This window comes from Ambystoma mexicanum, chromosome 6q, assembly GCF_040938575.1.
Source record: "Ambystoma mexicanum isolate Mex_15411 chromosome 6q, UKY_AmexF1_1, whole genome shotgun sequence".
Taxonomy (NCBI): domain Eukaryota; kingdom Metazoa; phylum Chordata; class Amphibia; order Caudata; family Ambystomatidae; genus Ambystoma; species Ambystoma mexicanum.
The window spans coordinates 600045305-600064221 of record NC_090937.1 but is presented as its reverse complement, the minus strand read 5'-3'; the positions used below and the strand labels follow the sequence as shown (position 1 = coordinate 600064221).

Sequence of the window (18917 nt, the reverse complement as noted above, 5' to 3'; positions counted from 1 at the left end):
ACATTCCCATACTGGTTCTGCTATTGGAGGACAGAGGGTAGATGATAAAAAGGGTATGGATGGACTTTGATTTCGTATGGATTCAGAAAACAAAGAAAAGCCACAAAGGCCACACTTCAGCACAGTCACCAAAATGGCATATGGGCCTTACCATCAATCATAAAATAACAGATAACTACGTGTTCTGCTCCTCTTAACCATTATAACAAGGATTTTCCAACAGATGGTTATTCAAGGGAGTTTGATGGCTGGATGATAGGGAATTCCTAATCCAGCAGGCATGAGGAGTGCATGATGGGGGATTCCTAATCCAACAGGCATGAGGAGTGCATGATGGGGGATTCCTAACCCAGCAGGCATGAGGAGTGCATGATGGGGGATTCCTAATCCAACAGGCATGAGGAGTGCATGATGGGGGATTCCTAACCCATCAGGCATGAGGCGTGCATGATGGGGGATCACTAATCCAGCAGGCATGAGGAGTGCATGATAGGTGATTCTTAACCCAGCAGGCATGAGGAGTGCATGATGGGGGATCCCAAATCCAGCAGGCATGAGGAGTGCATGATGGGGGATCCCTAACCCAGCAGGCATGAGGAGTGCATGATGGGGGATTCCTAATCCAACAGGCATGAGGAGTGCATGATGGGGGATTCCTAACCCATCAGGCATGAGGAGTGCATGATGGGGGATCACTAATCCAGCAGGCATGAGAAGTGCATGATGGGGGATTCCTAATCCAACAGGCATGAGGAGTGCATGATGGGGGATTCCTAACCCATCAGGCATAAGGAGTGCATGATGGGGGATTCCTAATCCAGCAGGCATGAGGAGTGCATTATGGGGGATTGCTAACCCAGCAGACACGAGGAGTGCATGATGGGGGATTCCTAATCCAACAGGCATGAGAAGTGCATGAGTGGGGATTGCTAACCCATCAGGCATGAGGAGTGCATGATGGGGGATTCCTAATCCAGCAGGCATGAGGAGTGTATGATGGGGTATTCCTAACCCAGCAGACATGAGGAGTGCATGATGGGGGATTCCTAACCCAGCAGGCATGAGGAGTGCATGATGGGGGATCCCTAACCGAGCAGACTTGAGGAGTGCATGAGGGGGATTGCTAACCCATCAGGCATACGGAGTGCATGATGGGGGATTCCTAACCCAGCAGGCATGAGGAGTGCATGATGGGGGAATCCTAACCGAGCAGACTTGAGGAGTGCATGAGGGGGATTGCTAACCCATCAGGCAAACGGAGTGCATGAGGGGGGATTGCTAACCCAGCAGACATGAGGAGTGCATGATGGGGGATTCCTAACCCATCAGGCATGAGGAGTGCATGAGGGGGGATTCCTAACCCATCAGGCATGAGGAGTGCATGAGGGGGGATTGCTAACCCATCAGGCATAAGGAGTGCATGATGGGGGATTCCTAATCCATCAGGCATGAGGAGTGCATTATGGGGGATTCCTAACCCAGCAGACACGAGGAGTGCATGATGGGGGATTCCTAACCCATCAGGCATGAGAAGTGCATGAGTGGGGATTGCTAACCCATCAGGCATATGGAGTGCATGAGGGGGGATTGCTAACCCAGCAGACATGAGGAGTGCATGATGGCGAATGTAAAACCCAGCAGACATGAGGAGTGCATGATGGGGGATTCCTAACCCATCAGGCATGAGGAGTGCATGAGGGGGGATTCCTAACCCGTCAGGCATGAGGAGTGCATGAGGGGGGATTGCTAACCCATCAGGCATGAGGAGAGCATGATGGCGAATTTTTTATCTAGCAGACATGAGGAGTGGATGATAGAGGAATGTCTAGCACAGAACACATGAGGAGTGGGTGATAGCTGATTTCCTAACTCACAGGCAGAAGGAGTGGACGATAGGGAATGCCTAACCCAGCAGACCTGAGGAGTGAATGATAGGGGAATACCCAACACATCAAACATGAGGAGTGGGTGATAGCAGAATGTCTAACTCAGCAGACACAAGGAATGGATGATAGGCAATGCCTAACCCAGCCGATATGATGAGTGGATGATAAGAGAATGTCTAACTCAGCAGATACATTTTCTACCTCCTCTCCTTTTCTAATTTTTCTGCTCCAACTTTCAGTTTTATGCTGATAGCACTCAACTCATTTTCAGGCTTCCCTCGGCCACCTCATCTCCTACTCTCATCTCTGACTGCCTATTTACCATTCAGGATTGGTTTGCTGCCAACGATGTCTGCCTGAATGCCAGCAAGACCGAGATCCTCCTCATCGGAACATGTTTAACCTACTTTATGTCACTCTCTTGCCGGCCTCCCTTGCCCCTCATCCTACTCCCACCTGTGTGGTTAAGAACCTCGGGGTCATCTTTGTCTACACGCTCTCCTTCTCTGCCCACATCGCTGATGTCTCAAAAAAAGTCTAACTTCCTACTGCACCTCCTCAGAGGTATTCTGCCCTTCCTCTTCTTCCCCCAGAAGCTCACTGTCTCTTGATCCCTGGTTCTCTCTAGGTTGGATAATTGCAACAGCCTCTTTCCAAATCTACCTGCTTCTACTCTTCACCCTTTGCAACTTATCCAGAACAGGACTGCAAGACTTGTCCTTGGCCTCAAGCCCTGGGATCATATCTCTCCAGCCCTGAAATCTCTCCATTAGCTCCCAGTGGCTGGAATGATTAAATTCAAAACCCTTTGCATTGTCCACAAGGCTTTCTGGGGCCTGGGTCCAAATTACCTTCAGCTGTACCTTCGCAAATACCATCCCTCCCAAGCTCTTCACTCCTCTACCTCGAACTGCCTCAGGGTCAGTCATTTTTTTCAAAGAAACGAGCTGTGGGTAGATCTGGGGCCTCCCTCTGGAACAGCCTCTGTGCCACTCTGAAACTTGAGGAGAACCATCTCCGGTTCCGGAAGCACCTCAAGACCTTCCTCTTTGCTTCTGCCTTCGCTCCTCCTCTCCTCTGGTGATCTGCTCTGTCTCGGCATTGTGCACCTGGCTTACCCTCTGACTTCTGGGCTCAGGTACCTGCTCACCCACCTGAACTGCCTCCTGGCGATCCCTGTAACTAACACCCCCCCCCTTTTTTATCTGCACTTATCAGACACACCATATCTGTTGCCTTATACCTAGTGCCTTGCCACTTGCTGGTTGCACTACCACTGTTTTTGCTTTTTTATATTTATTTATTTATTATTTATCTGTTTTCCTTTGCTCAGCACTTTCCATGTCTCCCCCCTCCCATGCACTTTCCCCTCCCCCTCCCCCATGCACTTGCATGTTCTCAATGTCACTGGGCCTAGTAAGAGCCTTTTTTTTTTTTACACCCTTGTTCCCCTCTCATGCCTCGTCACGCTCTGAAACACATGTGTACGAGCGCAAAACAAATACAATATCAATATCAATAACACATGGAGTGGATCACAACGGAATACCTATGCAGCAGACATGAAGAGTGGGTGATGGGGGATTCCTAACCCAGCAGCCATGAGGAGAGGCTCATACTGAAATTCCTCCCCAGCAGACATGATGAGTGGGTGATAGAGGATTGTCTAACTCAGCAGACATGAGGAGTGGATGATAGGGGAATGCCTAAAATAGCAAGCATGAAGAGTGGATTATAGGCAAAGCCTAACTCAGCAGATGTGAGGAGTGGACGATAGGGGAATGCCTAACCCAGCAGACATGAAGAGTGCGTGATTTGGGAAGGCATAACTCAGCAGATATAAGGAGTGGCTGATAATGAAATGCCTACATAGCAGACATGAGGAGTGGATGATAGGGAATGCCTAAAACAGCAGACATGAGGAGAGGATGATAGCAGAAGACCTAACTCAGCAGACAGAAGGGGTGGATGATAGGGGAATTTCTAACCCAGCAGATTGGTTGATAATGAAATCCCTAAACAGAAGACATGAGAAGTGAATGATAAAGGAATGCCTAACTCAGCAGGCATGAGGGGTGGATGATAATGAAATGCCTACACAGCACACATGAGCAATGGATGATAGGGAATGCCTAACCCTGCAGACGTGAGGAGTGGGTGAAAGTGGATGTAAAGACTGGAGGGGGGTGTGTGTACTTCCGCTTTCTATATGGTACAGGAGTGGCACAGAGGACCCCAGACAAGATGCTCCATTATTGGTAACGTAGTCGAGCAATCAAGGCCTAGCTTCTCAGGAGGTGATGCAGGCTGGTTCTTAAGTACAGTGTAGTCCCCGAACCCCCACAAAGGAATGTCCACACACTGTATTACTGAAAACACAGTCTTTATATAATTAATATTCAAAGGTATGTACACGATCACAATAACGCACTTTGTACTCGGAAATCAACAATGATAAATATATACAATTCTAAAGTGGTACCACCAATGTTATCAAATCTCATTAAAGTGCATCAACTGTATGGTTAAAATCTCACACAGATCAATAACGACGAAACCAGCAATAGAGATAGGAAGGAACGTAAGATGGTTGAAACAATAGGCAGAATACAGGCTCCTACCGATCGACACAGTTCTGTGTGGAGATCCCCCCACCTGGGCAACCTGTAAAATAAAGATATATAGCACAAGCCCAGTCCCTATATTGTTCAGTAGCCTTATTTAGTCCTATTAAGGTTTTACCCCCGCAATGTACCTGGTGGAGTAGAGTTCTTCGAAGACGCGTCGAAGGATCCTTCTTGAGTGACTCCCTTTAAAGCAGGAGACACGGATCGTCGAGAGGCGTCGAAGATGGTGAACTTGTCGTCGACGGCGGCGATGAGAAGTTCAAGGGTGCCGAGACCTCGATGTCGATCCAGGCGGTGCTCGTCAGTGACGTCCTGCGAGGATGAGGTGTGCGGGGCACCTCGGCGATGGATTGTTCAGGACCACAAAGAGTTTCAGAAGAACTGTGGCCCAACAAGGGCGTCGAGTCGTCGAAGCCTTTGTGGCCTTCAGGTGGCGGGAAACCCACCGGTGGATTCTCCTCTGCGCGTTGGTCGTCCTCGACTTTCTCCGGCGGGACAAAGCGGTCGACGTTGCAGACAAGGGAGTCCTTGGATTCAAATGTTCTTAGGAAAAGGAGCAGGCGGCTCCGGTCGGCAGCGGCATGCCGTCAAGTGGTCCCCACGGCTGGGCAACACAACTTCGACGGGCCTCCAGCGGTTACACAAACCTGCGAACCCTGGTCGATGGCAATAGACTTCAACAGCGGCGAAGTCTGGGTGCTGTGCTTCGTTCTCCTCAGCGGTCTCGTCTCGGGTCGGCAGCCTTTCGAGGGTCTGACTTCCAGGGAGCTTCGGCGAAGGTTAGCGGTGCTCCATGGTCCCTCGGAGCACGGGAAGAGGGCGCCTTACCAGGTCCTCTCTCGGATCAGTCCTTGACGAGTTCGGCAGCTTTCAGATCAGGTCAAAGCAAATGCAACAGCAAGTCTTCGTCTTCCAGCTCGGCGTCGAGGATCAGCAGTTCCAGTTACTCTTCAAGTGTAGACACAGCTTCTGAACAATTTCCAGTGGTGAGAGGTCCCCAGATATACTATCTTGTCTCTCATCCACTCTGCTGGGTCACTCTCAGCAGCCAATCATACAGAAGGGCATTCATGCAGTCAGTCAGCCAATCAGGCACACAGTGCATTCAGGCCATCCTCCTCCCTCTCAGACACTCACAGCAAGGAATGTGGATTGGGACAAGTACCCAGCCATTCAACACTACACACTGCATTCAGGCCAGTTTTGGGCAGGGCTGTCTCAGTCTTTTTCTCTCATACCAGAAACCAGACAGCCACAACAAGAAGTGCATATTGGTCACACACTCCATTCACCCAGGCCCCACCCACAGGAGGTACCCACAACATACAGTCACTGGGAAGGCTCCAGTCAGTCTGGACTGGGCTTCACAACAACACCATATATGGAACTTCCACCCAACAGCCAGTCAGGGGGAAGGGACAGAGTCAGGGCTTCCCAGGACTTTGGGAAAACAAGGTAACAGGTAATAGAAAGCAAGAGGCCACAGGGGCCATCTCGTTTTCCATCAGGAATCAACTGATTCCAATGGCAGGGCCTGGGGATCCCAAAATGGAGGATACTCAGCGCACCTGTAAAAGTCAGCATGGAGCTGCCACCAGCCCGTACCCCGCTCTGCGGGCCACCCTCAGGTGCCCAAAAACATACAGGGTTGTACCCCCACCCATGGGTGCCGTAAGGGTATCCCATGGGTCTGTTCACCAAACCAAAAGAGAGAGAGCTGCACCGCCAGGAGTCCCACATGAACCCCTGCATGGAAAATATGACAAAACGCACGATAAAAAGGCAGTAGAAGACAAGGATACGGAGGCCCTGTCCCTCCGATGCATTTCCAGCATCACAGTGGAAGACCTAACTGAGCATACATAAGGAGTGGATGATAGAAGAATGCTTAACAAAGCTGATATGAGGAGTGGATGAGAAGGAAATACCTAACACACCAGACATAATTAGTGGAAAACTGGGGAATGGCTAATCCAGCAGACATTAGGAGTGGATGTTAAAGGAATGCCTAACCCAGCAGACATGACGAGTGAATGATAGGGAATGACTAACCAATCGGACATGATGAATGGATGATAGGGGAATGCCTAACTCAGCAGACATGAGGAGTGGTTGATAATGAAATTCCTACACAGAAGACATGAGGAGTGGATGATAGGGAATGCCTAACCCAGCAGACATCAGGAGTGGCTGAAAATGAAATGTCTACACAGCACACATGAGGAGTGGATGATAGGGAATGCCTAACCCTGAAGACATGGTAGAATGCTTAACCTAGCAGACATGAGGAGCGGGTTATAGCAGAAGACCTAACTCAGCAGACATAAGGAGTGGATGATAAAGGAATTCATAACCCAGCAGACATTAGGAGGGGAAGAGAGGGAAATGCCTAACCCATCAGACAAGATGGGTGGATGATATGGACATGCATAACACATCAGACATGAGGAGTGGCTGATTATGAAATGCCTACACAGCACACACGAGGAGTGGATGATAGGGAATGCCTAACCCTGCATACATGAAAGAATGCCTAAACTAGCAGACATGTGGAGTGGGTGATAGTGGAAGACCTGACTCAGCAGACATAAGGAGTGGATGATAGGGGAATGTCTTACCCAGCAGACATGAGGAGTGGCTGATAATAAAATCCGTACACAGGATACATGAGGAGTACAAGATGGAGGAATGCCAAACTCAGCAGATATGAGGAGTGGATGAGAAGGAAATACCTAGCACGCCAGGCATAACTAGTGGAAGACTGGGGAATGGCTAATCCAGCAGACATTAGGAGTGAATGATAAGGGAATGCCTAACCCAGCAGACATGAGGTGTGGATGATAGGGAAATACCTAATACAGCAGACACAAGGAGTGAATGATAGGCAATACCTAACCCAGCGCAAACGAGGAGTGGATGATAGGGGAATGCATAACCAATATGGCAAGTGGATGATAGGGGAATACCTAACTCAGCAGACATGAGACAAAGCTGATAATGGAATGCCTACTGTGATAACTGCCATCTGGTAAGGTTTTGGAAACCCTTGCTTTTTATTTTTTTATTAAACAATAAAATAATGTAGGTAATTCCATCTCTGAAAGGGTAATAGGCTGATCAGATTCCACTTTCATAAATTCCATGATTAGGCATAGTGTGTATCTGTGTCCTGCTGCTTCAGTATCTTGATTTGCAGCACCTACTCTACCAATGGCACAGAGCAGGTTCAGAAGTTACAGCTGCTATTTGCCAGCTGCAGTGACAGCCACGTCTCTGCAGCGGGGCTGAATTTAAAATATTCAACCCAAAATTATGAAGATCATAAGTGGCCCATGCTTGTGGCAGGGTAAACTCTAAAGCTAAAATGTGCCTAGGTTAATGCAAGGTGGGTGGCACTATTTATCCTCATTGCAGCCAAGTCCAATTTGATATCGCATAAGTCTCAGCTCCTGCGAATGAGCTTATCTGTGGAAGGTGATGTATTTTCTGGCCAGTGCGGCTGAGCCTGTCAAATGATAGGACAGGAACCTGAATGGCCATGTCTGCTTTTTGTTCTCTTTGTGAGGGTAGGTAATGTCCTCCTCCAGAAACAGCTGCTCAACCGGCAACTGTCCTGGCCCAGCAATCAAAGGACCACACCCATCGAAAGGGAGTAGCCTCACACTAGGGTGCTGCATTTACAAAGGCCTTTGATCCTAGTGAGAAGGGTAGGGAGGGGGTGGGGTTAGTGTAGACAGGAGATCACTGTACAGTGGAGGAAGACTTCAACCATCTTGTTTCTCCCTGCCTCTCTCTCTCCTACCTGCCCCCTCCACTTCCTCTAGAGTAAAACTTTGGGTGTAATGCCTGAAGGGCAAAGTCCACTTATTTCAAGCAGTCTAGCCTTAGTCCAATCACCTGTGGTCTTTTTCTTCTAAAATACGGGATCTTCCACCACTTCTTTATATCATTTGGGAATCATCTTTTGGACTCCAACCCTTGAAGAAGATTTTATTTGGACCCTGATGGGACTTCCACCACTTCTTTATATCATTTGGGAATCATCTTTTGGACTCCAACCCTTGAAGAAGATTTTATTTGGACCCTGATGGGAGTGTAGTCCTTTCCAGAGTCCTCCAGTTGTTAGGCAAATGCAGGTGTTCAAAGGAAGAGGCGAGCTCTGTCCCCTAACCATCCCCAGGGACCATTGGGGGTGAATCTGCTGCTGGAACTGGATCTGCCACTATGCCAGCCACAGTGGTACCCAGGACATCACCTTCTTGAAGGACCGCTGCAGTTGTGTGCCAGCCTCGGCCGTGTTTGGGAGCCCAAAAATTGACTTATCTTGTCCTTGAGTCTCTGGATTGGGACTCAAAAAACCATCAGTGCCAAGTCACCCAGGAGCTCAGTGTGTTTCACTGTTTCATTGCTTGGAGACATGTTTCAAGAACTGATCTGCCTATTAGAACCACCAGGACCCTCTGGTGCTGCCTTTTGCACTATCCTGATGTGTTGTTCGTTCAAGGTCAAATGACCTTTTTTTTTTCAAATGGAAAAAAATGTGATTTAGAAAGACCGCTCAATGACTGCAGGGGGCGGTCTTTCTAAATCGAACTGTCACACACCTGCTGCACACTAGTGCGCGCAGGGGCTGACATGCTCTGCGGGAACCCCGAAGCGCAGGACGAGGAGAACAGGTGAGTGTGTGTTGGTGTGTGTGTTGTGTTTGTATTGTGTGTCTGGCTGTGTTTTGGTTTAGGGGAGTCTCAGGTGGGGGAGTCTTGGGTGGGGAGAGAGTGGCTGGGCACTGAGAGATGGGGTTCAGGTGGCAAAACACCAGATTTAAAGGAAATCCTGTGGGAAATGGTGGGGGTGAGGGGAAGGGGAAAGAGGTGCAGGGGGGGGCATCAGGGGGCTTGCGGGTGAAACCCCCTGAACATAAAACACAACAAAAAACAAATGTTAAAGCTCTCAGGAGAAAAAGACCTTTACAATGCTGGTTTTATGTTCAATAGAAAATCGATCATTGTAAATCGGTCTTTTTCACTTGTCAGCTTTAAAATGAGGTCTTTTCGCATAGAAAGTTTTGCTTTAAGAACTGTTTTCCGGTGACTATGTGCAAAAATATATTTTTTTAAAACAGTTTGGTCAATTCCTAGGGCTCCCGATAAGATGTTAGGGTGGGAGTATTTTAGTCCCCCTTTTTTGAAGTTGGGAGTACAATCATTCTTGTAGGGTATAGAAAGGTTATTCCCAATGGCAGTATTTTTAGGTGAGAAAATATATATCTGAAATGTAATCAGACACCTTCTTAACACCTAGTCATTCGTGCAAATTAAATGATGTAGTTTCACCTCCTTGTCGCTATTTAGATAAGACCGTAATTATATAAGAACTCCTTTCAGTGCTGCTGCGTTGGTACCACTGATGCACATATCTGTGAAGTGGTATGGAGAGATGCAGTGGTCATTATCCTGTATGTCTATAGTTTTCTGTTTTTCACTGGGAATATTTTTACACCCTATATTTTTTTTGTTGGGATCATTTGCTTATTTTTAGAGAGTAATAGTTTCTGGTATGCTGCTTATCTATAGGACTTGTCATATCAAACTGAATGGGAACAAGGTAAAAACTCTGGACAACATTTTAAAAAGTACACCCTCTGTAGACAAAAAGTAATGTGGGCCTTATTACGAGTTTGGTGGTATTTTGGTGGTAAATCTAATGAAATACCACCAAATGGATTTACCCTTACCGCCACATGGTCCGGTGGAATTACCACTGGATTACAAGTGGTGGTAGGTGGTGTTAGTCCCCATTTATTGGAATCCACAGGACTCCATGGGGATTTCAATGGAATTGCCGCTGGTAATTCCACCGATTTTGCCATTTTTTGGCAGTAAAGCAGGGAATTTACGTCCAGCCTTCTGATGGAGGTTTTTCCTCCACCTTACCTCCAAACCTGTAGTTTGATGGTGCACTAATGTGGCAGTAATGCAGCAGTTACCACCATTTTTGGCTGCACCGCTGCACCGCTGAACTGGCAATGATGTCCATTGAAAACGATACTATACCCCAAGCAAACTCTCCGCAAATATACACTAAACTCAAAGCAATTTACCATAACAGGTATGATATGTGTCTCCTTGCCTCAAACTGACTTTCTTGAAAAAGAGGTTCTCAGTGCCATCACAGCTATTTGGAGACATCTGACGTCGAGAAATATTGAGAATGTTGTCTTGGATTTGCCAGACAACTCCATGAAAGGCATGACAAGACTGCGTTGGTGACTGTTGCGGAAGCACTGCGGCATCAACCCCACACTTTGGCAGCGGACTGGAAAATCACAGAGCCTTCAAAAGCTATGCGGCAAATGAGGGCACGGGAATCTCCCGCCATCAAACAGACAATCATTTCAATACAGGACAATCACTGTGCATTTGTGGCCCAGTAGCAACCAGAGATTAACTACAAGTTCCCAGACCACAGAACACTCTGACGACCAATAACGCTTCTGGGCAATTCATTTAAAGACACAGGAACCGCTAAAAGAACACAACTAGCATTAATAATTGACCTGGGTTAGATATAAGAACATGGCTCCAGATGGTATTGTCTAGCAGAGATCAACACAAACCTAAGAGAAGGCTTTCTGCGCTAGTGAAGGGAGCTTTATAGATTTAATTTCGAAAAGAAGGGAAGGAAGGAAGTCGAGGGAGAGGGCTAGAAAATGTTCAGAAAGTATTTGGTCCTGCAACATTTTGTATATGTATATAACGAAATAGGCTCTCCAGCACCTTATACTTTATGTAGAAACAGTAATACAAATAGTTACGTACACAACAGATTTTCTTCATTTGACTCATTTAATAGGCAGACTTGTAGAATTAAAAGAATCTATGTCATTACTGCGATCCCAATTACTGTGACCTCGCAAATGCCAACTTTCTTTTTATTTTGACCCCTTTTACACCACATATATAGGCGGTGGGAGACGCCTGCATCCCTCCTACTTGTATTATATAGCAGACCTCCCTACCACATATATAAAAGTCGTCATTTTCGGCAGTCGCAGTTCTGGGGGCGCAGTCATGGTATTATTCCGAATGAAAACCATATAGAGCGCACAAGATGCACAACGCGTTAGTGACAGCCTCAGGGCGGCAGTGGTGGATCGTATTAAAGCTGCAGTAAGCATGGCACTTACGACTTACGACGTACCTGTCAGCGTGAAGGCTTTCATCAGCTCGAGGTAAGTATACATCTCGTTGCCGTCCTTGTCGAACTCCCGCAGCTCCGCCTCTTTCGGAGCATCTTCTCCAAGGACCTTCAGTAGCTCCGCGTAGGTCAAATAGCCACTGGCATCTTTGTCAGCACCGTAAAAAAAGACCTGGAAGTCTAACGCAGTTGAAATAGAATATGTCATTCACTCTACCGTTATTTTGTACACAAACCTCAAAGCAAGAAATTAACCCAAATGTTAGATGTCTGGAAAACCTGGAAGATTAATGTTCATCTACATGGAGCAATTCATGTGATATAAAAGTTCAGTTAGCCAGTCACTAGGCTTTCTCCAGAAATATATCTACTAACGCATTATACAGTAAAATATCAAGTCATAAAATCTGGTAAAACATGTGTGTATGGCCCACCACAACCTCGGATCATTTGGCCCCTCTGCTATACAAAGGTTCCAGCAGTGGTCCAAGTGTAAAAACAAAAAGTAGTGGATTGATGTTCCCTCTGCCCCGCCCCCTTTCCAGGCCACTACCCCATACTCACTGTCAATACCCCTGTGCTTTTTGGCTGCCTTTGAATGGGGTTTATAGCCGGTTTATCAAACTGTCTATTGAAATAAATAACCCCAAAACCAGCATCTTTTGATAGCTCTGTGCGCTGGCTCACTGGTTTCGTATCCTCAGGGCTCAGGTTTGAGTCCGCTGCATAGGGGTGAAGTTAAAAACAAAAGTATTTTTTTTTTTTAAGTTGCTGTCCTGGAACGGTATTCTCAGTCACATAAAGTAAGGAAACAATGAAGGATTGCCTAGGAAAGTAAGGGAACGTCGTACCCTTTAGTTCCCGCCCACTTTGACCTCTGGTTACCAGATAGCACATCTGTGCAATTATGACCTGTGTGCAGAGCATCCCCTGCTTTGGTCCTTGCCTGTGTCCCATAAAAGTGATGCACGTCTGATGGCAGAGACTTCGGGCCTAATTCATGGATTTTTTTGCACGGTGCAAAATCACTGCCAACAAACACGTTGACCGGCCCAGATTAACAAAGAGGTGCAAAGTGTATTTTTGCAGAGGAAAGTCGCTTTGCGCTGCAAAAGTACTCTTTGCATCGCGCTAAAAGTTGCATGAATTAGGCCCGTAATGATCAGACATTGGTTGCAATGGTCTGAGGCTGACAGACTTCGATTGCTTTCCAATGTGGTTTGAGGGGATCGGAGCAGCTCACTTTTCCCACCAGGGTCCACCATGGGAATAAGGTCGCTGTGTGCACAGCAATGGTGCCTTCCAAGGCTGTGTAAGGTGGGATCCTGGCAGCCACAGTACACTCTACCCTCTGCAACCGCCTGTTTTCCTATTGGTATGCAGACCCGGAGAACGAACGCTGCCCAGAACGGATGTCGAAGTTAAAGAGAACAGGATTACAGGTGATTCTTGTGGCCAAAGATCTGCTGTTCCGGGCACTTGCTTTTTGCTGCTATGTGACACTGCACATTCCACTTGTGCCCCTTCTTGCCAGTCATGTTACATGTCCTTCCTTACGGGCAGGGCATTGCCAGATAGCTGTCATCTCCCTTACCTGATAGGCCCACTGCTTTAAAGGTAGGTTTCACTGTAAGCAGCTACAGAACACAAGGGTCAGCTTCATAAATGCCAATAGGATGCATTTTCCCATAACCTGGGCATTTGTCCATTAGTTAGGCCATGTGTATCACCCAATTCTCATTTTTGCCAGCCCCTTTCGTTTCCCCTCTAGTAAGGTGCTGAATGAGACATTTTCTTTTGGTTTGGCGTAACAAGGCCGCAGATTTATTTTCACATATATACAATCACAGAAAACAGATCTTGAAAATAGTTCCAAAGATGTAGCGACTGCTCCTTGTCCTGCTTCCCCCTTTTTATCCATGTCCATTGCAGGCCCAACTCCCCCAAGACCTTTGAGTCTGAGAACCGCCTGCCCCTGCAGGTATTTGCGGACTGGGGGAGCGCCGTTTGTTGGAGGGAAGCTGAGCCCCAATTGCTACCACCAGACACCCCCGCCGTTTAGGCTCCCAGGAGGCGCTGTCCAGACTGGGCGAAGCCCCTTCCGGTTTAGCAATGGCTCATTCGGAGTCTTTCTCTTCTCATTGGTCGCCACAACACCGCACTGTCGTCCTGCGACAACGACGTCCAGGCTCTGCCGTAGCTGTAGGGTGGGTGGGTGGGAAAATGAAATCCTCTCCTGGTTGACGGGCGCCCGGCTGCTGGAAGAGCTGCAAGAGCTCCTGTGCCGAGCGCCCGCTGCATATGAAGCCCTTGCTCCTCCCCTTTCCATTGTTGCCCTTCGCGGGCTTACTGTTGCGCTTGGCGCTCTTTTGGACTCTTACCGCCCTCTCCCCTGCCCCCGAGGGGGGTAGGGGGGACGAGAGAGCGGAGGGAGGAAGGCCCCTGCCCCGGTTATCGGGGTGCCTCCTCCATTTTCTTTCTGTATTTCCGTCGTCACCTTCATAACCTGGGCATTTGTCCATTAGTTAGGCCATGTGTATCACCCATTCCTCATTCTTGCCAGCCCCTTTCCTTTCCCCTCTAGTAAGGTGCTGAATGAGACATTTTCTTTTGGTTTGGCGTAACAAGGCCGCAGATTTATTTTCACATATATACAACCACAGCAAACAGATCTTGAAAATAGTTCCAAAGATGTAGCGACTGCTCCTTGTCCTGCTTCCCCCTTTTTATCCATGTCCATTGCAGGCCCAACTCCCCCAAGACCTTTGAGTCTGAGAACCGCCTGCCCCTGCAGGTATTTGCGGACTGGGGGAGTGCCGTTTGTTGGAGGGAAGCTGAGCCCCAATTGCTACCGCCAGACACCCCCGCCGTTTAGGCTCCCATGAGGCGCTGTCCAGACTGGGCGAAGCCCCTTCCGGTTTAGCAATGGCTCATTCGGAGTCTTTCTCTTCTCATTGGTCGCCACAACACCGCCACGCCAAAGGTGGGTTACCGCCCACCGTGGCTCCCCCTTTTCCTATTTTGTAGTTCTAGCAGTTCTGAGTACACCTTGCTGCCCAGTGCAACTCCGTATATCCTCCTTTGACCAGGGATTTCACCTTTGCCGGTTGTGCCTGATCTAGGGATACTTCAGCCCCCTCCATCTTTCCGTCATACCTTGACCTGCTCTCGCACAACCGGCTCCCGGTTCGACCACCGCTTGGTAGCCCCAACTCTCTCAACCCTCCGTGCCTGCTATCCGCCTGCCCCTGCAGGTGTTTCTGGGCTGAGAGAGCGCCATTTGTTCGAAGAAGCAGAGCCCTCGTTGCCACCACCAGACGCCCCTGCCGTTTTAGGCTCCCTAGGGCGCTGGCCGGACTCCGTTTCTTGCATAGTCCAACCATCTCCTTCATAGACACCACTCTCTCAACCCTCCATGCCTGATACCCACCTGCCCCTGCAGGTGTTTTGGACTGAGAGAGCGCAATTTGCTCGAGGAAGCTGAGCCCTCGCTGCCCCCACCAGACGCCCCTGCCGTTTTAGGCTCCCAAGAGGCACCGGTCCGACTCCGTTCCTTGCCCAACCGTCTCCTTCGTAGACACAACTCTCTGAACCCTCCGTGCCTGATACCACCCTGCCCCTGCAGGTGTTTTTGGGCTGAGAGAGCGCCATTTTTTCGAGGAAGCGGAGCCCTCGTTGCCACCACCAGACGCCCCTGCTGTTTTAGGCTCCCAAGGGGTGCTGGTCCGACTCTGTTCCTTGCCTTGTCCAACCATCTCCTTCATAGACATGACTCTCTCAACCCTCCGTGCCTGCTACCCCCTGCACTTGCAGGTGTTTTTGGGCTGAGAGAACGCCATTTGTTCGAGGAAGCGGAGCCCACGTTGCCACACCAGACACCCCTGCCTGTATTTGAACAGAAAACAATTTGTTATCCACCCAATGCAGACATGAGGCATACTGTGGACACCTTTTTGGACTTGTAGGTTGTGTCCCAAAAGCATTGCCTTGTGGATAGGTACCTTCCCCCATACATAAATTCATTCGCCAGCTGAGTGAATAATTAACCACCCTGCCATTTCCGGGAAATCTTGGTCGGTGCAATCGCTACCTGTCCGTATGGATCATCTCCCCCAAGTAATGGCTCCTGGAAAACTCTTTCTAATGGCTCCTGAAAACCAACCAGCATATTATCCATCAACATTCCTCAATATCTAAACAATTTCAGGCCATGCTACCGCCTTCTGCCGAATTGCATTCTGGTATTTGTAGTCTCGTTATCCAGAAGTGGGGCTTATTTGTATCCATACAACCTATACTATTAGCCATAATTATATTATCCACCAGCAATGTTTCCGCTAATCTTTCAGTAATTGTGCCTCTTAAAAGAATGCTAAGTCCTGTGGCACGCTATCCTGTCCTAAAGACGTAGAAACCCACTTTAAGAAACCATTACTCGGTCCAGATGCATCCTAACATTTTTCTTGGATGTTGCATAAAAGTCCAGACACGCGAGTTCCGCACGATGCTGTGCTATGGCAAATGTACTTAACTATTCACCTCCCGCAGGAGGGACCAGTGACTCACTACGCACAGCAGTGCCCCCCCATGCAACACTACCCGGGGCTGTCCCCCCAAATGCCTTGGGCACATGCCCCCCTGCCCCAAGGCAAGGCGATCAACCCAGGAGATATGCACGCACCCATCTCTCAAACCCAACAGTTTTGGGCTGTGTATAAGCCTAAGGGACACGCCTGGCACAATTCCATGGCCATGCACCCTTCTTGCACCTGCTACCATCGATGGCTAGTGGATACCCCAGAAAACAATATTCCATGGCCATGCACTTACACCTGTTACCATCAATGTACAGTAATACCACAGGAAACCATATCCCATGGCCATGCACTTACACCATGCTTGCACCTACTAACATCAATGGTCAGAAAATCCCTATTCTTAGAAAGTGTTCCCTATTATTCGTGTGGACGTTACTGGAAACCAACTCTGATTACTTTCGTTTTTTGGAAAAACCAATCCCATGCATGTGTAATGAAAGAAAATGTCTTCACTGTAAAGCCGCCATTTTTCCATTTCCAAACCCTTTTTTAACAATGGAGAGCACCTTAACCAATGCGTAGCAGCTACATGAAAGCCGCATTATTTAGAAATGCACGTGACAAATGCCTAAACGCATTCTGGGACTTATAGTCTTGCAGGTATACGGGGAACTAAACTCCGGCCAGGGGCATGACTGCGTCTGGCATAAATTGAATCTACAGAATAAAAAGCCAATCTGATATCAATCCTGTGCCCAACTACAATTCCCATAATGCACCAAAATGGGCTCGAAACATTAAACGCAAACTCCTAAACACGGCCACTGACCCCCTTTCATTTCCGCCCGCCAGTATTGCAGCAGTTCTTTAAAGCTGCGGCCGTACTTAGACCTCACTTGTAAAGGCACAACATTGCCACACCAACCTTAGGGGTTGTCCTTCCTTATGCAATCACGGCCTCCATGTTTATTTCTCAAGCACCATATGCTGCCCTGTTGCCCTAAGGGACATGGGCTTCTCCTTGCACATATCCGCTGGTTAAAAACTGCGGCCATTATGGAGTTCAATTCATGGCGCAAGCATACATGCGCCCCTTGATTCATCATTCCTTAAATCACTTAATCCCACAGCATTACCTCAATTACTGCGCCACAGGGCCATGAACAGTTGGGCGTAGAATTCAAATTAAATACACCTGTTCTGGAACAACGCCTCAAATTATGCACCGACAGGTGTGGCGCCGTGAACAAACCTGCTTGTTCCTCTGAATGCCCATATGGGTTTACCTTCGCTCCCATGAACCATAAAGGGAACGTGCGGCGCCGAGGCCATGAACCAATTTACTCATAATTCCGAATGTCCACTTGTTTAAATTACGCATCAACAACAAAAGGGGACTTCGGCCATCAACAGCCCCATTGGAAAATTGCAGGTTCAAAACGGCCGATCTGTTACTTTTTCGCGCCGAATCGAGGTTCACATTGAATTCTCGCTATTTGTAAAGCAAGTATGAGCAGAAATTAACGCTCCATTTGAACACTCGGCATCTGGTATGCCGGAAAACACTGCACCAATTCAAAGTAATTTGTACTTTTCTTAAATTATTAAGCGACATGCGGTACTGTGTTCTGAGCGACAAAACAAAAACATGCCGCCCTTTCTCCCTCCTTGATGTTGCCATGTGTAATAAAATGCCGGCAAACTCATTCTACCAGCAACCCCCCACACAATCATGTCACATAGTAGCTGAAATCAACACAAACCGTCGCCTTAAACAGGCTGTGTTATGCGGGCAGAGACCATGCACCAACCTGCGGATCCCATCTCCAGCATCGAGAAAGAGGTACATGAAACCATCTGTAATCTCTTTGCCTATTGCATCCTATAATGGTTCAAATTTTGAATTCCAAGACCATACGTGCTACCCACTTTCGACATTACCAATTTCAAAACCTGATGAATGCACAGATACAGCATGTAAGGCATTGATCACATTCACCTGGAGTGCTCGCGTTAGTACACGGAGGCGCGGCCACGAACAACTGTGTGAATAAATTGCATGAATTACATTCCGTGCAGACATTTAAGAGTGTCCATATAAATTCCGGCAATCAGTCCGAAATTACAGCCCATTATGCACATTGTATGGCCTCCCAGCTCTTAGGGTAAAGACACGCTCAGCACTCATGCCGTTTTGTCCCAGCAACCCGTAAACAAAAAAGCCCATGCTTCACACCGAGCCTCCATTACAACACTGCACTACACGTGCTCCAACCTCGAAAACAACAGTGCAGCACGGGGCCATTGTGCACCAAAACACAGTCTGGTCAAGTGAAACAGCTTTGCCGCTAAAATAGAACACCAATGCAGTTCATAAGATTGCGAACATGGTCAAGTGAACAAAATGCCTCGCTGCGGTCCTCTTGTACCATTACATTTCCAATGCGGTTGGGCAAGAAAATACTGACATACTGGTAACATGCGGCGTGGGGGTTATGAATCGCCCAATCGCTTAATTGCTGAAGTATACCTCTATGAAGCTCGCATCCCACCATGCAATGAAAACACTTTATGAAAATTAAATCTGCATCCGAGGTGCGCTTTGGCAAACAACAATGCGCTCTTCCGAGTGGATGCATGGGCCGACCCTTGGTTATACGGACAACGGA

The 18917-nt window shown here is 48.1% G+C and overlaps 1 protein-coding gene across 2 annotated transcripts in view; it reads right to left on the bottom strand.

Annotated features, from left to right (window-relative positions):
- The window catches only part of LOC138516158 (EF-hand calcium-binding domain-containing protein 14-like), a 483644-nt gene that overhangs the window by 15606 nt on the left and 449121 nt on the right, over positions 1 to 18917 (bottom strand). For both annotated transcript variants that reach the window (XM_069631076.1, XM_069631075.1), the window contains one exon: positions 11714 to 11890. In XM_069631076.1, the coding sequence (XP_069487177.1) occupies positions 11714 to 11890 (177 nt within the window). The remainder of the gene's footprint in view (positions 1 to 11713; positions 11891 to 18917) is intronic.